We start from the raw sequence: 26941 nt of genomic DNA, 5'->3' as shown, positions 1-26941 counted from the left end.
CACAACAAGTTAAAAATCAACCACCAAACAATGAGTGCTTATCATAGCCAGGTGTTAAGGAATGCATAGTACAAGATTTAACTCTTTTACTCCTTAAGAAGTTTACAGGCAGAAACATACCAAAATCCTTTTGTGTGTGTGTGCAGTGTTTTCTCACAAGGTGAAATTGACTTAGTTTTCAAAGCATCCCAATGGAATCCTTACTACAAATCCCATTTTACGAGATGTAAACAACTGAGATTCAAAAGGAGTAGGTAATTTAACCAAATTTTTACAAAAGGATCTGTGGAAGGTCCAGACCCAAAAACCTAGACTTGAGATTTCAAATTTCCTTTCCAGTTACTGTTGAAATAACCTTCTCAGTAAAACGAAATCAAGTGTAGGTACAAGAGGTCAATAGAGTAGCGCACGCAAACACCAAAAAGCACAAGGCGCCCAGGACCCGCTCCAGGCCGGGGGCTTCCTGGCCCAACCCTCGCTCCGACGCCTCCCGGCAGCTCTGTCCCGTGAAATGTCTCTGCGGCCTGCCTCCAGATGGCCCGGTGACCGCGGGAAAACCGCACTCGGGGCGCGGAGAACAGAGCCTGCAGCAGCCAACCCGCCCCGCCCCAATCTGAGTCCGGGCTCGGCCGCAACCGCTGCGTCCCCAGCAGCCGGAACAGTCGACCCGCCGGGAACAAGCGTACCTGGTGGAGGAAGCAACTGGAGGGCAGGCGATCCGGGCAACCTTAGAAAGCCGGAATGACCCCGGTGGCGAGCTGGGCCGGCCGGCGGCGCTAACTGCATTCACTCTGTTCGGTCAATTCGGAACCACAAGGACTCTTCAGGGTAGCGAAGGGACGTGAGGCGGCGGGCACCGAGCGCGGACCTGAAGCCGAGAAAAGGCATCGCAGAGGAGTAGCCGGCGGGGCACAGAGACACCGCCCGTGGGGGCGGGGCGCAGGCGCGAGGGGCGGGGCCCGCAGGGCGAGGAGGCGGGCACTAAGGGACCGGGTGCGCGGCGCGAGGGGGCGAGCGCGAGGCGGGGCGCGCGACGTGAGAGGGGGCGGGGCGCACGTATCGGCGCCGCGGCCGCGTGACGCGTTTTCAAATCTTCAACCGCCGCAGCCCACTCGTTTTTGCTTTTCCTCTTCCTTCTCCGCGCCCTGGGGCCGGATTCGGCCCCGGAAACCAAGCCGGCGGGTGAGGCATCTCTACTGCGTGGGTGTGGTGGCCCGCGGAAGGGGAGAGGCGACCGGCGGGTCAACGGGCCTCGAGGAAGCCGAGTTTCCGCCGCGGCCCGGGGCGACACTCTCTCCCGACCCAGCATGTAGGTGCCGGGCGGCTGCCATGAACTCCGGAGCCATGAGGATCCACAGCAAAGGACATTTTCAGGGTAGGAAGCCCTTCCTCCGTTTGCAGTCCCTTTAATCCTTTCCTCCTCTCCTGGTTCCATTGTTTCTAAAGAGTTCTCGCCCTGGGTCTCTGCTTTTCTGCCTGACACGTGCGTCCTGCTCTGTGGCCTGAAGGAGGCACGGTTCGGGGAGCAGAGGGATCCCGGCCCCTGGAGCTCTCCCGGCTCCAGCTTCGGCCCCAAATTCCTCGTCGTACGGTCGGTTATAAAACGAGAAGACAGTGTGCGCACCCGGGAACCCGCCGGGGCTCCCACAGATGCTGCGACCCTTGGAGGCTGCAGATCGAGCCTCGGTTTAAAAGCAGATGTGTTCAGGGCTTTTCGCTTCCTGATTAAATTGTGGATTTTTGGTCTTATGAAGTTGAAGTAAAGTATTTTATTTCAAACACACCTTTGCTGTTTTCAACATTATAAACAGAAACAAAAGCAAACCTTCGTTTTCAGGCACTTGTTAAGTAGTCCGGCCTCCAAGTGTTTCTTCTTAATATATAGTGTGTAGTGTGTATACGTGGTCTCCTACTATAAACAGATTTGAGTTCTTTAATTTTTAAGCAGTTGTTTGTAGCTCAGATCTGTTTTCAAAAGAAAGAATGAAATGAATGGTGATTTGGTTCTTCAAGTGGACCGTTTAGTCTTTTCAATATACATTGACTCTACCTGAAACTTACCCTTGAGCAGTCAGGAACCTTTGAGGATTAGGTCAGTACCAGTTTTGAGTGTTCAACAGAATGCCAGAAGCTCAGTAAGTATTTGTTGAGTAAATACTCCATGGAGTTTACATCCTATGAAAACTTCGAAATTGGTTTCATAAAGTTCCATGCCTTAATGCATAAAACAGGATTAAATGCATGAATATTTCCTGCAAATCAGCTCCTATGAACAATGAACGTTTTGTGACATAACAGTATCTGTTTAAAGACTATTTTGTCATTATCCTAAGTGACACTACAGAGGAAATAAAATGTTAATGCTGAGTTAGTAGGATTATATTTTTCCCTCTGTGATATGATTATTACATAAATTATTTTTTAAACAGAAATTTTATCTGCGTAAAGCATGATCTAATTCTAATTTTTTAAACAACAGGTGGAATCCAAGTTAAAAATGAAAAAAACCGACCATCCTTGAAATCTCTGAAAACTGATAACAAACCAGAAAAATCCAAATATAAACCTCTCTGGGGTAAAGTATTTTACATTGACTTACCTTCTGTCACCATATCTGAAAAACTGCAAAAGGACATTAAGGATCTGGGAGGGGTAAGTCAAATCCATGGACTTTGATCAAAAAGAAAAACTTTCTAACTTATAATCATTTAAAATTTTCCTTTTGGGAAAAAAAGGTATAACCATATAGCACCAGGGGCTTCCCTGATGACTCAAAAGATTTAAAGAATCTGCCTGCAATGCAGGAGACCCATGTTCGATCCCTGGATAGGGGAGATCCTCTGGAGAAGGGAATGGCTACCCACTCCAGTATTCTTGCCTGGAGAATTCCATGGCCAGAGGAGTCTGGAGGGCTATACAGTTGAGGGTCGCAACGAATTGGACACAACTGAGCAACAAACACTTTCACTGTTTACCAAGCTTAAATTTTTTATCATCTGTTTATCATTAGTGCAAAGTCATGTAGCTTCAGAAACCTGACAGAACTTTCAGATTTCTGTCTGGTGTAAAGTTCACAGTGTGAGAAATGAGACACCCTTGTCCTGGAGGAACTGCTGACTGCCTTTTCATTGTAATGTTGGCATGTCCTTCAGGTGGCAGGAGCTCTTTGATTGTGATTATTAGGAACTTAAATATAAATAAGATGGTATTTACAGAACAAGGGAAACCTGTTTAAACCATAAAGATGTAAAATTTCTTTTGACTGATACAGTCTCAAAAGAATGAATGTCACTAAGGTACCACTTTTGGATAATGAATATGGGAAATGTGCTTCTTTTCTACATTATACATTTGAGTAGTAGAAAATTTGGATAAAATTACAAGAGTTTTTTTAGAAGTAAGGGTAATACTGGATAAATTTTGGCAAGGTTAAGATTTAATTTCCTGATTCTTCCTGTTTCAGAGATTTCTGCTGTACTTTGAGTTTGTCTTGGTTAGCATTTTTTAATAATATGAGTAAATCCTGCCACAATGAGGATAAAAACTTGCAGAACATGTAAGAGGTTTTTTGGAACTATTTAATCTGTCTTTGAAAAGCTATTCTACTGTTTTGCTGTTTTCTTAAAACATTGTCACACACTTGTCATAGTAGTAACATGTTATCAGAATAACCATATGACTGCATTCCTAAAGGTTATGTTTTGTAACCTAGCACATTTGAATAAAGGATCCTTGCATTTTAAATAGTAAGTACTCAAGTGTTCAGAGAAGTTAAGTGACTGGCTCAGGGTAGAATCAGCCTAATTTCCAGACTCACATACTATTGCACCATTCTGTTCCTCTAGAATCCATGGCTACAGTGGAAAAACTCATTAACCCTGCTGATGTAAATCAGTAATTTTAGATTTATGTTTTTAGCAGTGGAGCTCTTCAAACAAAATCATGTTCAGAAGTCCAATGTATAAAGCCACTGCTCTAGCTAAAAGAACAGTACAGAAGCTCTCATCCCTATAGCAGTTCCTGAGACACTTGCAAGAACCAAATTTTGAATTAACTTATACATTAGATAATAGTTGAGAGTTGGTTTTATCAAATTTTCATCCTAAAATGGTTTGAACTAGGCCAATGAAATGAAGAGTGTATTTCCCCAGAGCTGTGGATTTTGAACTGAATTTGATTATTCTTTAATTTTTCTTAAAAACTCTTAAATTCTGATCTTCCCAACACACTACGATTTCTGTCCCTGGCACAGTACTGTTTCTATCACTGAAAAAGGCTGTTAAGATCTCAAATGTGAACTATAAAGAAACTTTGACCTCCATACACTTAAGTTTTAAGATTCAACTCTAAGAAATAGTTCCATAGATATTCCTTGAAAGGATTATGCTTACTATTAATTTTTATAATTACCTAAATCTTTTATCCATTTGTAATTTATCCTGCCTCAGGCTATTAGCAGTGTTAGTCTGTTTTAAAATGGTCTATGCATTTTTTTCTCTCATCTTAATGAAAATATCTGGTTCAGTTGCTCAGTCATGTCCAATGCTTTGTGACCCCGTGGACTGCAGCATGCCAGGCTTCCCTGTCCATCACCAACTCCCAGAGCTTGCTTAGACCCATGTTCATTGAGTCAGTGAAAACATCTAAATACACTTTTTATTTGGAGAATACACTTCTGACAATTAAACACTGAGAGCACATCAGGAAAGTCTGACATAATGGGAAAATATCTTGAATAGTGGAAAGGAAGGCTGCTATTGCAAAACCAACCATGTAAAGGCCCATGTCTAAACACTGGACTAAAATAAGAGAGTTGGGAAAGAAAAGAGATTAGGGTCAGATACCTTACCATATCATGGACTTGAGGATAAAGTACTTGTTTTTGATGTTCAGTGTAACCTTTGAGTCATTAGAAAATAAATTGTGAGTTTGTACTTTTAAAGACCTAGATTCAACAATAGCTAATAAAGACAAAACTAAGTTAATGGTACAGGACCCAGTATTAAGTATTTTGGTAGATTCAAAAATGAATCTGATACCTAGTCCACCTGCAATTTCTAATCAAGTAGAGATGGCATTGTTAAAATTAATTGTTATATAACAGAATGTTAAAAGGGAAAGATTATTTCCAACTGAGGAACCTTGGAGGCCATTGTACGGACACAATTTAAACTCAGCTTTGAAGATTGATTATGATTTGAGCATATGGAAATTCATTCAGAAATTATTCCACCACTGTTTCCCATATGGTAGCACTATTTAAGATGATAGAGATGCAAAAATTAGATGTAGTCTAATCTTCTAGGAATTCAGCCTATAGGAATATCAGACGCCTAAATAAATAAGTTGCAGTATAACATTGTCAGTGCTTTATCAGAAATTATGTAGAAATTGCCATTAGAATACAGAAATGGAAATTATTAACTCTGCCTTTTACAATTTATAGCAATGATAAAGTTTGAGCTGAATCTTGAAAGCCTAATAGGAATATACCAGGGAGAATGAACAAACTAAATAGAAGAAAGAGCATACATAAAACATATGTATGTGTGGTTTGAGCAGCTGTTAATAATAGAGTATGAGTTGATCTTGGGATTTAGATGGGGGAAACAGCAAGAAACAATGTTACATTGGGACCAGACTATGAAAGATACTTTGTTCACTACTAAAGAGTTACAAGAGGTGTAGGAAATGGAAAACCAAAGGAAATGTGGGTGCTAGCATAATGAGTCCGACAGGACTGAGCTTCCCTTTCACTTTTTACTTTCATGCATTGGAGAAGGAACTGGCAGCCCACTCGAGTATTCTTGCCTGGAGAATCCCAGGGACAGGGAAGCCTGGTGGGCTGCTGTCTATGGGGTCACACAGAGTCGGACACGACTGAAGCAACTTAGCAGCAGCATGACAGACATACAAACCAATGCAATAGAAGAGAGAAACTAGAAATCCTCTCATATAGTCACCTGATTTTCATCAGGGTTGCCAAGACCATTCAATGGGGAAAGGCTAATCTTTTCAACATATGATGCTAGGAAAACTGAATATCAACATGCAGAAGAATAAAGTTGTACCCTTACTGTACATTATACGATGTGGTTAATTAAAAATGGATCAAGACCTAAAACGTAAGAGCTAAAACCCATAGAGGAAAGTATTGGGGAAATCTTCATGATACTAGATTTGGCATTGATTCCTTGACTATCATACCAAAAACACAGACAACAAATGAAAAAAACAGATAAATTCGACTTAATAAAAATGAGGTTTTGTGCATCAGAGGACTACTGTCAAGAGAGTAAAAAAGACAGCCCACCTAATGAGAGAAAAAAATTTTGCAATTTTTTTCTGTTTGTAAAATCTGTTGATGGATTAATATCCAAACTATAAGTAATTCCTACAATTCAACAAAAATCAACCCAGTTAAAAACTGAGCCAAGGACTTGAGTAGACCTTTCTCTAGAGAAGATATGTATGGATAGCCAATAAGCACAAGAAAAGATGTGCTACATCACTGCTCAGTGCAATTCAGTCGCTCAGTCATGTCCGACTCTTCGCGACCCCATGAATCTCAGCACGCCAGGCCTCCCTGTCCATCACCAACTCCTGGAGTTCACTCAGACTCACGTCCATCGAGTCTGTGGTGCCATCCAGCCATCTCATCCTCTGTCGTCCCCTTCTCCTCCTGCCCCCAATCCCTCCCAGCATCAGAGTCTTTTCCAATGTGTCAACTCTTCGCATGAGGTGGCCAAAGTACTGGAGTTTCAGCATTAGCATCATTCCTTCCAAAGAAATCCCAGGGTTGATCTCCTTCAGAATGGACTGGTTGGATCTCCTTGCAGTCCAAGGGACTCTCAAGAGTCTTCTCCAACACCACAGTTCAAAAGCATCAATTCTTCGGTGCTCAACTTTCTTCACAGTCCAATTCTCACATCCATACATGACCACTGGAAAAACCATAGCCTTGACTAGATGGACCTTTGTTGGCAAAGTAATGTCTCTGCTTTTGAATATGCTATCTAGGTTGGTCATAACTTTCCTTCCAAGGAGTAAGCGTCTTTTAATTTCATGGCTGCAGTCACCATCTGTATTGATTTTGGAGCCCAGAAAAATAAAGGAAAATGCAAGTCAAGACCCCAGTAAGACAAACATAGAAAACCAACTTAAAATTAAACAACAAGTTCCAATTGTATAGCACAGGAACTATATTCAATATTTTGTAATATACTATAATAGAAAAGAATATGAAAAAGAAGATATATATGAATGTGTAACTGAATCACTTTGCTGTACACCACACACTAACACAACATTGTAAATTAACTATATGTCAGTCCAAAGAAGCAATGTGTTACCACCTCACATCCATTAGGACAGCCACTATCAACATAGGTGTCAGTGAGGATGTAGAGAAACTGGAACCCTTGTGCACTGTTAGTCAGATTTAAAATGGTGCAACTACTATGGAAAACATGTTGTTTCCTCAAAATGATAAAGAAAGGAATTATCATTATGATCAAGCAGTTCCACTTCTGGGTATATATCCAAAAGAACTGAAAGCATCTTGAAGAGATAATTTATATACCCATGTCCAGAACAGCATTACTCACAGTAACCAAAAGGTGGGGGGGGCGGGGGGACAAATATTAATAAGCAAATGAATGCATAAATGTGGTTTATACATACAGTTCAGTCGCTTAGTCGTGTCTGACTCTTTGTGACCCCATGGACTGCAGCATGCCAGGCTTCTCTGTTCATCACCAACTCCTGGAGCTTACTCAAACTCATGTCCATTGAGTCTGTGATGCTATCCAACCATCTCATCCTCTGTCGTCCCCTTCTGCCTTCAATCTTTCACAGCATCAGGGTTTTTTCAAATGAGTCAGTTCTTTGCATCAGATGGCCAAAATATTGGATGTTCAGCTTCAACATCAGTCCTTCCAATGAATATTCAGGACTGATTTCCTTTAGGATGGACTAGTGGGATCTCCTTGCCGTCCAAGGGACTCTCAAGAGTCTTCTCCAACACCACAGCTCAAAAGCATCAATTGTTTTCGTGCTCAGCTTTCTTTATAGTCCCACTCTCGCATCCATACACGACTACTGGAAAAACCATAGCTTTAACTAGATGGACCTTTGTTGGCAAAGTAATGTCTCTTCTTTTTAATATGCTGTCTAGGTCACAGCTTTTATTCCAAGGAGCAAGTGTCTTTTCATTTCTTGGCTGCAGTCACCATCTGCAGTGATTTTGGAGGCCAAAAAAGTAAAGTCTGTCACTGTTTCTGATGTTGCCCCATCTATTGGCCATGAAGTGATGGGACCAGATGCCATGATTTTAGTTTTGTGAATGTTGAGTTTTAAGCCAACTTTTTCACTGTGCTCTTTCACTTTCATTAAGAGGCTCTTCAGTTCTTCTTCGCTTTCTGCCTTAAGAGTGGTGTCATCTGCATATCTCAGGTTATTGATATTTCTCCTGGCAATCTTGATTCCAGCTTGTGCTTCTTCCAGTCCAGCGTTTCTCATGATGTACTCTGCATATAAGTTAAATAAGCAGGGTGACAATATACAGCCTTGACGTACTCCTTTTCCTATTTGGAACCAGTCTGTTGTTCCATGTCCAATTCTAACTGTTGCTTCTTGACCTGCATACAGATTTCTCAAGAGGTAGGTCAGGTGATCTAGTAGTTCCATCTCTTGAAGAATTTTCCACAGTTTATTGTGATCCAGACGGTCAAAGGCTTTGGCATACTCAGTAAAGCAGAAATAGATGTTTTTCTGGAACTGTCTTGCTTTTTTTATAATCCAAAGGATGCTGGCAATTTGATCTCTGGTTCCTCAGCCTTTTCTAAATCCAGGTGGAACATACGGAAGTTCTCTGTTCACGTACTGTTAAAGGCTAGCTTGGAGAATTTTGAGCATTACTTTGCTAGCATGTGAGATGAGTGCAGTTGTGCAGTCGTTTGAACATTCTTTGGCATTGCCTTTCTTTGGGATTAGAATGAAAACTGACCTTTTCCAGTCCTGTGGCCCCTGCTGAGTTTTCCAAATTTGCTGGCATATTGAGTGCAGCACTTTCACAGCATCATCTTTCAGGATTTGAAATAGCTCAACTGGATTTCCATCACGTCTGCTAGCTTTGTTGGTAGTGATGCTTCCTAAGGCCCACTTGATTTCACATTCCAGGATGTCTGGCTCTAGGTGAGTGATCACACCATTGTGTTTGGAATATTATTTAACATTGAGAAGGAATGGAATTCTGTTCCATGCTACATCATGGGCAAACCTTGAAAACACTGTTACATGAAATAAATAAGACCCAAAAAGATAACCACAGGATTCCACTTATATGAACTACCTAGAATTGTCAAGAGACTTCCTTGATGGCTCAGCAGTGAATCCATCTGCAATGCAGGAGATACGGGTTTGATCCCTGGGTTGGGGAGATCCCTTGGAGAAGGAAATGGCAACCCACTCCAGTATTCTTGGCTGGGAAATCCCATGGACAGAGAAGTCTGTCTGACTACAGTCCATGGGGTCATAAAAGAGTTGGACACAACTTAGTGACTAACCAATGACTGAATTGTCAGATTCACAGAAATAGGAAGGAGAGATTAAAAGAGATAAAAAAGGCTGGTGGGAGGGGGAAATGGGGAATTACTGTTTAATGGGTACAGTTTCAGCTTACAATGATGATCAAGTTCCAGAAACAGATAGTTCAGTTCACTTGCTCAGTTGTGACCGACTCCTTTCAACCCCATGGACTGCAGCACACCAGACTTCCCTGTCCATCACCAACTCCTGGAGTTCACTCAGACTCACATCCATTGAGTCCGTGATGCCATCCAGCCATCTTATCCTCTGTCATCCCCTTCTCCCGCCTTCAGTCTTTCCCAGCATCAGGGTGTTTTCCAATGAGTTATTAGAACTCTCCTTGTACTTTCTCAGGACTCAAGGCTTAGAATAATACAGCATAGAAATTTAGAAAATATTGAAAATGTTTCAGATTGACATTTCCTATTGTGCCTAGCATATGAAACAGTTAATGATTTATATGAGTTCCTTAAAAATATTGTGTTTTCCTTTAGCGAGTTGAAGAATTTCTCAGCAAAGATATCAGTTATCTTATTTCAAATAAAAAGGAAGCTAAATTTGCACAAACCTTGGGACGAATCTCTCCTATACCAAGTCCAGAATCTGTGAATACTGCGGAAACCACATCACCTCATCCCAGCCATGATGGAAGTTCATTTAAGTCTCCAGATACAGTAAGTCTCTGAAATATGCTTTGAGACTCTGAAAGGCTATGAATGAGTGAGTGAAAGTTGCTCAGTTGTGTCCAACTCATTGCCACCCCATGGACTCTACAGTCCATGGAATTCTCCAGGCCAGAATACTGGAATGAGTGGCCTTTCCCTTCTTCAGGGGAACTTCCCAACCCAGGGATCGAACCTAGGTCTCCTGCATTACAGGTGGATTCTTTACCAGCTGAGCACAAGGGAAGCCCAAGAATACTGGAGTGGGTAGCCTATCCCTTCTCTAGCAGATCTTCCCTACCCAGGAATCGAACCAGGGTCTACAGCATTGCAGGTGGATTCTTTACCAATTGAGCTATGAGGAAAGCCCCTGAAAGTCTATAGGATGTTATAATTAAGAGTGGGCTGACAGCAGAGTTCACCTAGGTAGAATAATATCTACATTAAGTATATCTACATTAAATGTGGCTTTCCAGTTGTCAATAAGGCTGCTGTTGTATATAGAATGGTGATTTTTTCCTCCTAATAATACTTATACATAGTCTTACTCCAGGGGGCTTCCCATGTGGTGCAGTGGTAAAGAATCTGCCAGCCAATGCAGGAGACACAGGTTCAAGCCCTGGGTTGGGAAGGTCCCCTAGAGGAGGAAATGGCAACCTACTCCAGTATTCTTGCCTGGAAAATTCCATGGACAGAGGAGCCTGGCGGGCTACATACAATACATGGGTTGGCAAAGAGTTGGACATGACTGAGTGACTGAGCACAATCATACTCTGATTCCTAAAATACATCCTTGCATTTAGTGATGACTTATGTTTAGAGTAATTTACAACTAAAAGATGACAGCAGGTCATTTTTTAAAGAAGGAATAGACACCTCTTGTTTGTTTCAGAGCATGGTAAACAAACAGTAGCCCAGGGGCCAAATCCAGCCTGCTGCCTGTTTTTTTTACAGCATGCAAGCTAAGCATGGAGTTTACATTTTCAAATGGTTGGGGGGACATTCAAAAAGAATACTTTGTGACAAGTGGCAGTTATATGAAATTCAAATTTCGTTGTTCATAAATAAAAGTTTTATTGGAATACAGACATACCCATTCGTATAGGTATTGACTGAGTGCTTTACTGCTATAAAGGTAGAGTGGGGTAGTTGCAACAGAGACTATATGGCCTGCAGAGCCATATGAACATGTACTGTCTGGCCCTTTAAAGAAAAAGTTTGCCAACCCCTGGTCTAGATTTACTGACATCACTTCAGTTCAGTCGCTCAGTCGTGTCTGACTTTTTTGTGACCCCGTGGGCTGCAGCACACCAGGCTTCTCTGTGCATCACCAACTCCTGGAGTTTACTCAAACTCATGTCCATCCAGTCAGTGATGTCATCCAACCATCTCATCCTCTCATCCCCTTCTCCTCCTGCCTTCAGTCACATCACTACCACTCAGTTGCCAGTAAGTTGTACGATACAGTGAAGGGTAAATTAAATTGACTTAATTGGTTATGAAAAGCAGAAGAGATTGGAAAAAATACTGTTTATCTCATTTTAAAATTGAAATTAATTAAATAATTTTAAATATCGTCCCCATCTTACCTCATGTAGCCATTTGGGAAGCAGGGACACCTGGAGGCAGGGAAGAGAAATCACTTGGGAAAAAAGAGACAAATATATAGAAAAAAAAAAAGAAGAAGAAGAAGAGGCCTAGGAAGCCTCATACATTCTTTCAGTTCATGCTTTTTTTGAGGAACAAGGTTGTACAACAGTGACTAGTTCCAAATTAGTTCCTGCTGATAGCATTTCAACTAATTTTCCTAATGTCTTATTTAAAACTGAAACTGTGTAAGAACCAGTATATCCAGTCTACTCATATCATTAGGTCTTCAGTTAAACAAGAAATTAAAAATGTAAGCTTACATTTAATTACAGGCAGAATCTCAAATCAGTCTATTTTATTTTTACGTTGAATAACGTTGACTACAGAACTGACCTTGGATCTCATTCAGCTGAGTTCAGTTGCTCTACTTAAAAAAGAAGAAACAAACTTTTTCATCAGAAATCTAATTGCAAACAAAGACCCTAAGGAGATCAGTTTTTACCATATTTACACTGATGGTTATTAAGACTTGTGTAAATAAAGTATATGTATTTTAAAGCTCATGTTTATATTAAATTTTATTTTTAAATTTTATCTACTTGCTTTGCTCATTTTGTCTTTTTAAAATTTTTTCCAGTAGGCACTATGTATAACTATATGTTTGGTTGTTCTTTGGTCTTTCTATAGGTGTGTTTGAGCAGAGGAAAATTATTAGTTGAAAAAGCTATCAAGGACCATGTAAGTAGGGATTTTAAAAATTCACAGTGTTCTGTTACTTCACTGAAGTGTAAAATAGAGATGTTCCTGCAATCTTCTTTTCCTCATTTTTAATAGAAAAAGCCTAAATATCAGCATGTGTCTTGTTTATAAGAACAGAATCTGCTTTTCATGAAGAAACACCTCCATCATGTGGCCTTTTAAAGTATTACTGGACACTTCTGAAGCTTGTGGCATTCTGTGATTTAAAACAAAATAATTTCTTGAAACTATTAACTGTAAGGCTACAGGGTACATTAACTTTCAAGAATATCAGAATGTATTAATCAGGAATGGTTTTAGAAATTCCAGAAGGAAAAACTGATGTCTTCATTGTTGTTGTAATTGTGTAGGGTCTGTTCTGAATAACCGTAAGTGACATTAAACTTCAATAATATTTTTAATTTAGCTCATTTAAAATAGTAATTTCCTAGAAAATCTATCAAACTTTTTTTTTTAACAGGACTTTATTCCTTCAAACAGTATATTATCTAATGCCTTATCATGGGGAGTAAAAATTCTTCATATTGATGGTAAGGATTTTATTACTGTTTTTGAGAGTGTTTTCTATAAGTGTCTGTCTGTCTCTTGCTTCCTAATTTTAGATAGAGTTTTAATAGCAAGACATACCTGTAACATTAATTCTTTCATCTAAATTTAGTACAATTTTAAGAAAGTAGCAGTGTTTAACTCCAAAGTCAAAAATGCTAATCTTAAACCCTTCTTTCTTTTAAAAAAGACATTAGATATTACATTGAACAAAGGAAAAAGGAATTGTATTTACTCAAGAAATCAAGCACTTCTGTAAGAGATGTGGTATGTTATTTTCCTTAATTTTTAAACTAATTAGAGACAATGATTAAGCTCGGTTTTTAGTTATGTATCTATAAGCTTCTTTGCCAAGTGGAAAATATTACTGCCAGAATATCCTAGGGGTAATCATGTATGCTATATGCATGATTCTGTTATCTGAATAAATTATTGCATATCACTTTAGGATTTACTTACACGGTGAAAGTTGTTTCAGGGATGGTGGCATAGTTTTATTTTCTTCTTTGATGGCTGCTGCTGCTAAGTCACTTCAGTTGTGTCTGACTCTGTGCGACCCCATAGATGGCAGCCCACCAGGCTTCCCCGTCCCTGGGATTCTCCAGGCAAGAACACTGGAGTGGGTTGCCTTTTCCTCTTCGATGGCTACTGGAGCCAAAAGAACAGATATTTTTGTTCATTCTGAAGGAAAACACCATGCCTGACATATTGCATTTTACTCCTAATGTGCATAATATACTCCTTTCAGGAACACAAATAGGGAGGCTTACTGATCAAGTTCTCTAATTTCTGTCATATAGTATGACTGTCTGGGCTAACCTCAAGATATTTGTTAAACAAGTGTGTTGGGCATTAATGTCTGTTAGACCTAATGCTCTACATCTTCCGTTTCTTCCGTTTTTACTAGCTTCCTTGACAAAGCCTCTGTATAGAATCATGCCTTCATGATCCTTTAAAACAAACCTCTTCTGTCCTTTAAAACAAATATAGTAAAACCTTCCTTGACCTCACATCCCTACCTACTATTTAATCTTTATATCATCCAGACATTTGACATTTCCACTTTTACACTTCCCACTTGCTTTTCAACATGGATGGTACAAAACTGCTGACCAATTTGGCATTTTAGGTGTGCACTTTTAAAAAACCAGTCATATTGGTTCTCTATGCTACTGTTCACTTCCTCCTTGAACTTATTTTCATCTGGAACTTCTCTCATCCCTTTGCTTTCTCATAGTTCTCATATCTCAGAACATTCTTTGTGGTCTGGTTTTTCTTCACTCAATCGTTAAATGAATCTAAATGGTAAAGAAGTTTTACAGAAGAATGTATATAAAGACATGAAGCCATATGTAAGGTGGCATGTTTGGGGAATTTTCTGTAGTATAATACAACCTGATCTTTGAGTATGAAAGTGATAAGAAATGAAGCTAGAAAGGTTAGTAGGTTAAGATAGGTCTTTGTACACTACATAGAGTTAGACTTTATTTTTAAGAGTTTGGAACATTACTGAGAAATAACGAATAGAGAGGAACCTGGTTGGATAGGTATTTTGGAAGGATCCTGTGATAGCCAATTAACGATATTTCCTTGCAAGGCTGATCATTTTACTCTCATAGTTCTACCTTTTCCAAAAATGCAGTAGAGTTGGGAATCATACAGTATGTAGCCTTTTCAGATCGGCTTCTTCACTTACTAATAGGCATTTAAAGTTCCTCCATATTGTTTTGTTACTTGATAGCTCATTTCCTTTTGTGGCTGAGTATTCCACTGTCTGGATGTGCCACAATTTACCCATTTACCTTCTGAAAGACATCTTGGTTGCTTTCAAGTTTGGCTGCCTGTGGCACCTTTACAGCTGCAGTTTCCTAACTGAGGTCCATTCTCATGTCAAAACTGGGGGGGAAAAGAGGAAATAATACAGGGATTCCCTTTGTACTCTTTGGACAGCAGGAGCCTCTTTCCTGGCTCTTTGTAGCCAAAAAGATGAGGTTTGTATAGGAGTTACAGCCACTGACTCTGCTATTGCTGCCAATCTCAGGACTAGAGGTCCATTCTTCAAGAAGCATTGCAAGAGAAAAGAGGGTAGGAGAATAGAAAATATATCCCCTATCCCCTTAAAGATAATTTTGACTTCCTTCTGCAGTATACCTACTTTTGTTTACTTTTAGTCCTCAAGTAGTAGTTCATTGAATTTTGTACAGTTTTTATTGTCATCACTTCATATGGGGAGTGACCATATGAAATATATTCCATCTTGACTAGAATCAACAGGCTAATAAATTTTTTAATAATTCTTTGATGAGTTTATCATCACAAAGGTTTTGCTGAATAAGGGCATAAAAATAATTAACATGACTATTTTTAGATTATTCTGTTAACCATGCTTTTTCTTTATTGGTTGATTTCTTTTTGTGAAGATAAAAACAATTATAGCTAAAATGCAAGGTATGTGTTGGGTGTACTGTAAAAGTAAGCTTAGGTTACTAAGTTCCATACCAGTGGTTAAGATCTTTAATTCTTGAATGATCTTTGTTTCCTTTCACTTCTTTGGTTGAATTGATTTTTAAAAGCAGCTTTTTCTCATTTTTTTTCCCCCCATGAAACTACAGTAATCAGCCTTCCTTTATATAGTTCTTTTTCTATATGGTTTTTTAATTTTAAGGATATTGAACAGTTGCAGTACCCGTTTTCCCTTTTCAAGCCCAGTGTTTTCACTATATATTTATATTTCCCCCCACTCCAGGGCAAGAGAGTAGGTGTTGGCACTCAGAAAACAAAAAGTAAGTATTTTGATTTTCTTAAGTGTGCATGTTTTGCTAGAAAATAGAACAAACATAAAACATCTACTGAAAAATCATGTAACCAACCCTTTAAATGACTTATTCAGTGGTTCGTAGCCTTTTCCCCCATGGCTGTCTGGTGAAGCCTGTGGGCTTTTGTTAGAATAATTTTTTGTAGCCTACCAGGCTCCTCTGTCCATGGGATTTTCCAGGCAATAGTACTAGAGTGGATTGCCATTTCCTTCTCCACATTATATTACTAAGAAAATAAATTATATTGAAATTCAGTTATCAGAATATTTTTCAGTATACAATAGTTACATACTTGTTTTATTACACATTAAAAAGTTCTACCAGATATTATAATTGCTACTGTAATTCTGTTTTTAAATGATGACTGTAAATGATGCTTTGAAATATTTGTAGTAACTAATATGATATGGAAATGTTTCAACTGGTATCAAAATTAGAAGCACTGCTAATACTACTGTGGTCCTCTTGGTTATGTGCAGAATTGGAGGAAATGTTGAATTTAGGTTAGAGACTAGTGAACATGAAATTCAAATTTTCCTTTTTTTAGCTCAAAATTCTCCTGAATTCTACTTATAGATCCTTTGAAGGATCCATTCAGTTTAAGAATTTCAGAATATAGACAGAGAGTTTGTTACTTTGGAAATGGATTTATAATTATAAGATACCTTACCTGAAGCTAAAAATTTCAAACTGAAGTGAAATGGGTAATGGATACTTAGTTGGATTATTTTAACCTGAGAAGTTCTGTTAAAAAATAAAAAAAATTCTGGATTTGTAAATACCTAATATCATACTTTCTATATTCCCAAGCAGGTAGACTCAAAAAGCCTTTTGTAAAGGTGGAAGATATGAGCCAGTAAGTATCTTCAATTCAATCTGTATGATTTAAAAGGAGAAAATATTTGAATAAGGGAGAAAATCTAATTAAGCTATTCCCACTAATACTCTTAGGGCCCTCTATATTAGAGTTACATGATGCTAACATGCATGTGGCACAGTTTCAAGAAGTATCATTAGGGCAGCAGTGGAGCAGACACAGAGCAGACCTGTGGGCACGGTAGGAGGAGAGGAGGGAGAAAGGGAGACCCATGGAGAGAGTGACAGGAATTTACAGTACCATGTGTAAAGCAGGTAGCCAGTGGGAATTTGCTGTATGACTCAGGGAACTCAAACAGGGCCTCTGAGACAGGCTGAAGGGTGGGGCTGGGAAGGAGGTCCAGAAGGGAGGGGACATGGGTGTACCTATGGCTGATTCTTGTTGATGTGTGACAGAAAACCACAAAATTCGGTAAAGCAATTATCCTTCAATTTAAAATCTTTTTAAAAGCATTAATTACTTTGTGCTTGAGGACTGAATTTAGTTTCAGTAGGTTTTAGATAATAATTACTTAAAAATATAGTTTAGAGCAACCATGAGACCATCTCATTTTTCAGTACTTCAAATAACCCTTCTCTGGCTGAATGTAATACCGTATGATTTAGAACTATTACTTATATTGCATTTACATTTTTGAAAAATAAATTATTAGTTACTACTTGGGAATATAAACTCTGACTATAACATGTAAAGTTGATAGTTTTCTTAAACTCATTCTGAACCTCTGTAATACAATCTTAATGAAGACTACAGACATAAGTAAATTAATTAGGCATGGGAGAATTAGATTTCTCTTAACATTCTACTGCTCATTTAGACACATGTGATTAATTCTCTTGGGTACTCACTGAGGTGACAAAGATACATTGAACACTTTTTATTAAATGTGCTTGCTGTGACAGAAAAGTACAATTTAAAATTAGGCCTAGAGAAGCATCAATAAGTAGAAAGACAGCCCATGTTCATGGATTGGAAGACTTCTTATTTTTAAGATGTCAGAACTACCCAAAGTGATCTACAGATGTAGTGTAGTCCCTATCAAAATCCCAATGACTGTTACAGAAAGAGAAAAATCCATCCTAAAATTCATATGGAATCTCAAGGGACCCTGAACACCCAAAGTAATTTTGAAAATGAAGAACAGAGTTGAAGGTCTATACTTCCTGATGTCAAACTTACTACAAAGCTGTAGTAATCAAAACAGTTTGGTACTGACATACAGACAGATGTATGAACCAATGGAATAGAAGAAAGAGCCCAAGAGCAAATCTTTATATGATCAAATGATTGTGGACTAGGGTGCTGAGAGCATTCAGTAGGGAAAGGACAGTCTTTTTAATAAATGGCCATCGAGAATACTAGATAGCAACATGCAGAGAAGAATGAAGTTGAACCCTTACTTTATGCAATATATAATATTAACTTGAAATGAATCAGAGACCTAAAACTATAAAGCTTTTGGGTAAAAAACCATGAGTAAGCTTTATGACATTGGAATTGGTGCTCATTTCTTGGATATGACACTAAAAGCAGAAGCAAAAAGAACTAAATTTCACTACATCAAAATTACAAATTTCTGTGCCCAAAGAACCTAACACGATGAGAAGGCAACCTATGGAAAAGCAAAAGAAAGTTGCAAATAATGTATCTAATAAGATGTTAATATAAAGAACAATAGAAAGTCAAATGTCCCAGTTGAAAAATGGGCAAAGTTCATACATTGATTCAAAGATATACAAATTACCAACAGGCATATGAAAAGTTGTTCAACATTACTAATCGTTAGAGAAATGCAAATCAAAACCACAGTAAGAAATCGGTGAAGTTGCTTCGTTGTGTCCGACTCTTTGTGACCCCATGGGCTGTAGACTGCCAGGCTCCTCTGTCCATGGGATTTTCCAGGCAAGAATACTGGAGTGGGTTGCCATTTCCTTCTCCAAAGAAATCTATTGCCTCACAACTGTTAGGATGGCTACTGTTTTAAAAAGAAAAAACAAGTATTGGTGAAGATGCGGAGATACTGGAACTCTTGTGCACTATTGGTAGGATTATAAAATGGTATAACCACTAAGGAAAACCACATAGAGACTTCTCAAAAATTCTGAACTGTATGATCCATGAATTCCACTTCCAAGTATATATATCCAAAAGAAACACACAGTTTTGAAGAAGTACTTATACATGCATGTTCAGCACTACACTATTCACAATAGCCAAGAGGCAGAAGCCACCAAAATTTCATCAACAGATGAATGGATAATATGGTGTGTGTATGTATGTATATATATATATATATATACAATGGAATATTGCTGTGCTTAGCCTTGCTCAGTCATGTCTGACTCTTTGCAGCCCCATGGACTGTGGCCCACCAGGCTCCTCTGTCCATGGAAATCTCCAGGCAAGAATACTGGAGTGGGTTGCCATTCCCTTTTCCAGTGGATCTTCCCAACCCAGAGATCAAACCCAGGTCTCCCGCATTGCAGGCAGATTCTTTACCATCTGAGCCACCAGGGAAGCCCTCAATGGAATATCATTCACCTTTAAAAAGGAATGAAATTTTGATACATACCACAATATGGATAAACTCTGAAGACATTGTGCTTAATGAAATAAGAGGAAATTACTGCATGATTCTACCTAATGAGATAACCTAGGCAATGGCACCCCACTCCAGTACTCTTGCCTGGAAAATCCCATGGCTGGAGGAGCCTGGTGGGCTGCAGTCCATGAGGTCACTGAGAGTCTGACACAACTGAGCGACTTCACTTTCACTTTTCACTTTCATGCATTGGAGAAGGAAATGGCAACCCACTCCAGTGTTCTTGCCTGGAGAATCCCAGGGACAGGGGAGCCTGGTGGGCTGCGGTCTATGGGGTTGCACAGAGTCGGACACGACTGAAGCGACTTAGTAGTAGTAGTAGTGTAGTCAGATTCATAGAGACAAAGTAGAATAGAATGGTGCTTGTCAAGGGCTGGTGGAGAAGGGAGAATGAAGAGTTACTTATTTTATATATGGATACAAATTTTCAGTTTTGAAAGGTGAAGAAAGCTCTAGATATGAACAGGTGTTAAGAATCTGAAAACATTGTGAATATATTTAATACAACTGAATTGTGTTCTTAAGAACAGTAAATAGTTGGAATCAAGATTGCCAAGAGAAATATCAATAACCTCAGATATGCAGATGACACCACCCTTATGGCAGAAAATGAAGAGGAACTAATAAGCCTCTTGATGAAAGTAAAAGAGGAGAGTGAAAAAGTTGGCTTAAAGCTCAACATTCAGAAAACGAAGATCATGGCATCTGGTCCCATCACTTCATGGGAAATAGATGGGGAAACAGTGGAAATAGTGTTAGACTTTATTTTTTGGGGCTCCAAAATAACTGCAGATGGTGCCTGCGGCCATGAAATTAAAAGACACTTACTCATTGGAAGGAAGGAAAGTTATGACCAACCTAGATAGCATATTCAAAAGCAGAGACATTACTTTGCCGACTAAGGTCCATCTAGTCAAGGCTGTGGTTTTTCCTAGTCATGTATGGATGTGAGAGTTGGACTGTGAAGAAGGCTGAGCACCAAAGAATTGATGCTTTTGAACTGTGGTGTTGGAGAAGACTTGAGAGTCCCTTGGACTGCAAGGAGATCCAGTAAGTCCATTCTAGAGGAGATCAGTCCTGGGTGTTCTTTGGAAGGAATGATGCTAAAGCTGAAACTCCAGTACTTTGGCCACCTCATGCAAAGAGTTGACACATTGGAAAAGACTCTGATGCTGGGAGGGATTGGGGGCAGGAGGAGAAGGGGACGACAGAGGATGAGATGGCTGGATGGCAGCACAGACCTGATGGACGTGAGTCTGAGTGAACTCCGGGAGTTGTTGATGGACAGGGAGGCCTGGTATGCTGCAATTCATGGGGTCGCAAGGAGTCGGACACGACTGAGCGACTGAACTGAACTGAACTGAAAGATAGTAAATTTCAACTTATTTCTATTGTTTGTTTCAGACTTCAGATGAATTATATGATTTTAAAATATAAGACTTAAAGCATGTTTTCTTTCATCATAAAGATTCTCATGTGTTTGTTTTTTTTACTCTTTTAGGCTTTATAGGCCATTTTATCTTCAGCTGACCAATATGCCTTTTATAAACTATTCTGTTCAGAAGCCCTCCAGCCCATTTGATGTAGAGAAGCCATCTAGCACTCAAAAGCAAACTCAAGTTAAACTAAGGTTGGTTTTACCTTCAAACAGTTTTTAATCTTTTTAATAAATACTTTAAATAATTCATTTAACACTGTGGAGGGGGGCAGTGTGTGTGATCACTATTAAGGTTTCTCCTTTGGATATTTTAATGCCCCTTTGCTAGATTTAAAGTCTGAATTTTTTTCACTCTGTCACATTTAGACACTTCAGATTGGGGTTTGAGAGGAGAAGCTAAAAAATATTTACAAATAATTAAAATACATTGTTTCTCTTCAGTGATGAGATAATTCTCCTGAATAATCATTAATTCTCATTTTGCTGCTTAATTTCTTAAAAAGAAAAATGGTTTGAAGTATTTGTTTATATAAATCTCTGCAGATTATAGCAGATGCTGTTTAAAGTCTAGGACTTTAAGTATTCCCTGTGTTCAGTAGTTAATCTTTTACCATGTATTTCTATCAGGATCCAAACAGATGGTGATAAATGTGGTGGAATTCCAGTTCAATTCCAGTTAAAAGAGAAGAAGAAAAAGGGATACTGTGAATGTTGCTTGCAGAAATATGAAGATCTTGACATTGTAAATATGATTTTGTATTCAGGGGGTTGATGTTTCTAAAACTATGAATAATATTTGCTGTATAAATTTTAGCTTATTCTTTTGATTGTGGTTGGTAGCTTCGTAATTAGGAAGTAGCATATACTTCTTTTTGATAGAATTATCTTAAATTTTAAGAACCCCAAGTGGGGAAGTATATATTGAAAAGTCATTTTTATCCAGTCAACAAATATTTATTGAGCGGTTACTGTGTACCAGTCACTGCTCTGAGTGAAAAGCATCATACGAAAGAGACCGATTCCTTATCCTCATGAAGATTACATTCAGTGGAAGGGGAGGAAAGAGAGGTAACCATAGGATAAAAGAATAGTGAAGTATAGAGAGAGAACATTAGATCAGTGCTATGAGAAAGCAGGAATAGAAGATGTTGCTGTTTTATTTAGAGTAAACAAGGAATTCCTAATAAGGTGATCTTTGAGTAGAGACCTGTGTGACTTTGAGGGGACAGACTTGTGAATATTGAAATAAGCAGTGCAGAAGTGGTAAAGTAAACTGATGGGATCAAAAAACAGATGTTGGTGGACTAAACAATAGTAGTAGAAGTGATCAGACATGGTGAGACTGTGGATGCAATTTAAGCTGGGGCCAGGAAGGCTTGCGAATTGGTCGGATGTTAGGAGAGAGAGGAGATGACGGGCCATGGCTGTGAAGTGCAGCATTTCAGTCCTTAGCAATTTACAAGCGGGCAAGAGATTACTGATGGGAGGATGAGAAGAAAGTGGAGACTTTTTTTTTTGCAATAGCAGAAAGAGAAATAGTTGAAAATGTATGTGGGATGAAGAGAAGGTGGGAATAATTACAATTTGTAAACTGATAAAAAAGCAAAATAGCTTTGGATCCAGGCTAGCCCAGGTTTGAATCCTGGCTTCCTGCCTATGTGACTTTAGACAATACCTAGCACTGTGCTTGTTAAATATTAGCTGTTATTGTTTGAATGTTAATTTTTAAAATAATAGGTAGGTCTGTTTTGGTACTTGGTTTTGGTAGAAGATAGTGGGGAAGTTGAGAAAAAGTACTTGAAATGTCTGATTCATAAACTACCTCTGTCCTCAGACTCTAAATTCAAGTTTGTTTTATAACAGAAGTTTGTGTCACATTTTTGTGTTCAGTTTATTTAATAAAGGAAGAAAACAGTTTTAAATTATTTTTAATCAGAAGCTGAACTTTCTCAAAAATATTTCGTCCAAGTTTTATCTCAATACACTGAACTTGTTGACTTTGTTCTTGACCACCCTTAAAATGAAGAAGACTGTCTCGGTACTCTCTGTCATAAGTACTGGGTAATTGAGATCATTATTTGCTTATCTCAAAAATGTTGTTTTTATTCCCAGCATTAGTTGTACTTTTTTTTTAATTTATCTTCTAGATTCTTCTTTTGGGTTCTTATATGTTAAATAACATTTCATGTATTTAATATTCTATAAGGTTTACCTAACTTACTACTTGGTGGTAATTATATAAGGATAAAATAATGTAGTAAAGAGAAGTCTTTCCAAAAATATTAGCATACTCTAAATGCTCATTAGCATACTCTAAATGCTCAGTATTTCTGTTTTTCTTCAGCTTTATTTCATTTTCTGATGTAACTCCCTCATTTTCAGTTCCCTTAAAACCACAAATTCATTAGTACTTGATTCTTCTCATTGGAAAATGGAAGACTGAAAACCAAAGTAGTTTTAGTGGTTTCTGAGAAAATAACTTTTATTCTACTTATTTTAAGTTCTGATAAAGGATATTTCTTTGGAGTAGTTATTAGAAACTTAATTTTAAGGGCAAGAAGATACTAGAAAACCTAAACAAAAAAGCATCTATTACTTTATAATTATTATATACTTTTTTGTTTTAGCATCTTCTAAGTGAGCAACACAGAAACTTTGCACAGAGTAATCACTATCAAGTTGTTGATGACATTGTATCTAAGTTAGTTTTTGACTTTGTGGAATACGAAAGGGACACGCCTAAAAAGAAAAGGTAATTTATCAACCTAAGTTTTAAGACTATCAGACTATTAAACTAAAAATAAATACAAAGTTTTCTGTTCTTAGAAGGATTATAATTTTAGGATATAAATATGGTTAATAACTTATTACTTGCACCACCAAAAGTGCTTACCTTAGATTACTTTTAAGGCTCTCTTCTTAACATAGTCGAAAAGAGGAGTTGGCAAAAAATACAAAGAATTGTTTTAGGCTTTGTGAACTACAAGATAGCTATTGCAGCTACTCAGCTTTGCCTCTATACAATGAAAGCAGCCACAGACAGTAAGTAAATGGGTGTGGCTATGTCCCAATAAAACTTTTATTTGAAAAATAGATGGCACACTAGATAGATTTGGCCCCCCATCTAGACCATCTCCTTGGACTCAAAACATAGAACTTTTTGTTATTCTTAAGGAGTTTTAAGAAATTATTCTACTTCTGTTAAATCTTCTTTATACTTTTACTAGATATTTCTGCTCTGCTTGCTGATAAAAGTTGTGTCAGTACCTTTAATAAACATTAAGGTGAATACAGTGCTATTCAATATACAGTAACTGTACATGACAAACTAAGCCTCATTAAGATTATACCAATAAATCTAAAATTTTAAAAAATGCTTTCATGTGGATATACCCTAGAATTGGTAATAATGCAATAGGTTATTTAGTCCTTATATCTGGTTTTAGACCAATCATAAAGGCATAAAGACTACTAAACATCATATTTCTGTAACATTCAGAATGACTGCTCATGACTGATTTAATAAAATATTTGGGGAGGAAGCATATCTTCAACTATTAAAACATATATAGGCTACGGTAAGAATGTGGAATTTCCTAAAAACTCATTCTGCAGCAAAATCCTACACTAGTACTTATACATAAACTGGTTATTCCTTAATCAGTATCCTATTACCTGCACAGTTTTTATCTCTACAGGCAAGTCACCTAAACATCTCTGGACTTTCAAAGGAGAGAGTGGTGTTGGACTAGTGTTTTTATATTTTATATCCTCCATTTGTTCAAGAGGAGTCTTAAGTGAAAGTATCAACAAAATAAGTAGAAAAGGAACCATTCTGGTTTTGAAGGGGCAGTTGGAATTCTGTATTTTTCTTCATTATGTATAACATAAAACATAATTAGTGAGCTGTTGTAACCACATGGCTCAGTGGTAAAGAATCTACCTGCCAATGCAGGAGACATAGGTTCAAGCCCTGGATTGGGAAGATTCCCTGGAGGAGGAAATGGCAACCTACTCCAGTATTCTTGCCTACGAGATCCCATAAACAGAGGAGCCTGGCAGGCTACAGTCCATGGGGTCACAAAGGGTAGGATATGACTTAGTGACTGAGCGTGCACACACAATACAAAAATAGCATCTCAGGAATATTAAGAGGCTCTATGAAGTGGCTTCCCTGGTGGCTCAGACAGTAAAGTGTCTTCCTGCAATGCGGGAGACCCAGGTTCAATCCTTGGTCTGGGAAGATCCCCTGGAGAAGGAAATGGCAACCCACTCCACTACTCTTGCCTGGAAAATTCCATGGACAGAGGAGTCTTGTAGGCTATAGTCCATGGGGTCGCAAAGAGTTGGACATGACTGAGCGACTTCACTCCCTCATGAAGAAGAGAGTTTCAGGTCAAATATGTGTATGAAACTTAAGGACTACTAATTTGTCATGTTTAGAAGTATGTTACAAGTTTCTGGTTCATTATAATATAGAACTGTTATATTTAAATATAAATAAATCAAAATATAGAAGTTAAGAAAATTTTCAAGATAATAAAAAAATTAGGAGCAGACCCAAATCCCTTCACTATCATCTTTCTTTGATTTATATAGTCAAAGCAGTTTTAAATACCAAGTTCAAGATACTGCTTGCCTGTGGTAGAAACTGGAAGAATGTGGATAAGGAGTGGCACACTAGAGTTTTCAGCTATATCTGTGAAGTTTCATGACTTCAAAACATCTAAAGCAAATTTGGCTAAAGGTTAAGGGTTCTATATTTTTGTAATGTTTTCTTAATTAAATAAGTTTCATAAACAGGTTTAAAAGATACTCAAAGAGTTTTGATAGCAATTATTTTTAATTGTTTTCTTTTTTTTTCTTTGAAGAATAAAATACAGTGTTGGATCCCTTTCTCCTATTATTGCAAATGTTGTGAAAAGGTCTGGAACTAAAGAGCTGGAATTGCTGCATAATTCTCAGAAAGACTCCAGGGAAAATGTACATATGAGGAAGCAGGGTTTCCTATATAAAGAACCTGTTCAGGAACCTGAACAAAAGTCTGTGTCTTCGTCAGAACATTCCCGCCACCATTCTAGTGAACTGAGAGAACTTGATGATAAAACATCTCATAAATGTTCCATGTTAAATCCAGCTGAAAATAACATAAAACAAAATTTTACACCTCTGCCTCCATGTAAAAATAAACAAGAATGCATTCTTGATGTTTCTGAACACAAATTAATTTCAAATGAAAGTGACTTAGAAGTGAAGGTAGATCACTGTCCCTGTAGGCCACAGACATCTATACAAGTTTCTATTTTCAATACAGATGATAGCGCATCTCAACAGAAACAAAAGTCAGATACTGTGCTTTTTCCAGCAAAGGATCTGAAAGAAAAGGACCTTTATTCGGTATTTCATCGTAATTCTGATCTGTTAGCAATAAACAGTTCACAGGAGCACCTAACAATTTGGGCAGAAATTCCATCTGAAAGCCCTCATGAGGAACCCAACACGTGTGACGTCAAGAGTATGGATAGTTTGCCTTCTGGTAAAATCTGTCGGAAAGTGAAAATGCCATTAGGAAGAAATAAAAAAGAAAACCTGGAACCAAATGTGGAGTTAGATAAGAAAAGAACTGAATTTCTTACAACACAAGAAGAAAACAGAATTTGTAGCTCACCAATACAGTCTCTACTGGATTTATTTCAGACTAGTGAAGAGAAATCAGAATTTTTGGGTTTCACAAGCTATACTGAAAAGAATAATATATGTGATGTTTTAGATATTTTGGAAGAGGAAAATTCAAATCTGTTAACAATGTTTTTCTCCTCCCCTTCAACTTCTACATTTACTGGCTTTTAGATTTAAAATAAATGCCTTTCAGAAGCAATGAAGATCATATTCTTGACTTCTTTATAAATATATATAAAAATTCTTAGTTTGGGGAATGGGGGTTTGCCAGTTCTGTTTACAGAACCAAATGTAAATATTAACAATAAAGGTGATTTTACATTTTTCTATAGAATTGCATACATATTTTTTTAAAATTATGGAATAAACTTGTGACTCTTTACA

At 38.1% G+C, this 26941-nt stretch overlaps 2 protein-coding genes across 9 annotated transcripts in view; one reads left to right on the top strand and one right to left on the bottom strand.

Moving 5' to 3' along the window:
- Nucleotides 1-954, bottom strand: part of SLC25A40 (solute carrier family 25 member 40) — a 112837-nt gene extending 111883 nt beyond the window's left edge. For 4 of the 5 annotated variants that reach the window (XR_011256638.1, XR_011256637.1, XM_069587710.1 and 1 more), the window contains exon 1: nt 687-952. The gene's annotated coding sequence lies outside the window, so the exon portion shown is untranslated. Of the gene's footprint in view, nt 1-686 lie in introns of all 5 variants that reach the window. The other variant, XM_069587709.1, reaches the window with a different exon arrangement.
- DBF4 (DBF4-CDC7 kinase regulatory subunit) lies at nt 399-26941 on the top strand. Of its 4 annotated transcripts, none has more exons than XM_069587699.1 (12): nt 399-1375; nt 2480-2652; nt 10083-10262; nt 12528-12578; nt 13060-13129; nt 13336-13412; nt 15892-15928; nt 16772-16817; nt 20942-21070; nt 21506-21620; nt 23506-23630; nt 25750-26941. In XM_069587699.1, exons 1-12 carry the CDS (start codon nt 1330-1332, stop codon nt 26726-26728), a joined length of 2028 nt encoding a protein of 675 aa, XP_069443800.1. In that variant the 5' UTR covers nt 399-1329; the 3' UTR covers nt 26729-26941. The 4 variants fall into 4 exon arrangements, with proteins under 4 accessions (XP_069443800.1, XP_069443801.1, XP_069443803.1 ...); XM_069587700.1 differs by having other exon boundaries at nt 562-1375; nt 16775-16817; XM_069587702.1 differs by lacking the exon at nt 10083-10262 and having other exon boundaries at nt 562-1375; nt 16775-16817.

This window comes from Ovis canadensis, chromosome 4 (genome assembly GCF_042477335.2).
Source record: "Ovis canadensis isolate MfBH-ARS-UI-01 breed Bighorn chromosome 4, ARS-UI_OviCan_v2, whole genome shotgun sequence".
Lineage (NCBI taxonomy): Eukaryota > Metazoa > Chordata > Mammalia > Artiodactyla > Bovidae > Ovis > Ovis canadensis.
Note: the sequence above shows the minus strand (reverse complement) of the source record. Positions and strands in the feature narration are given on the sequence as shown.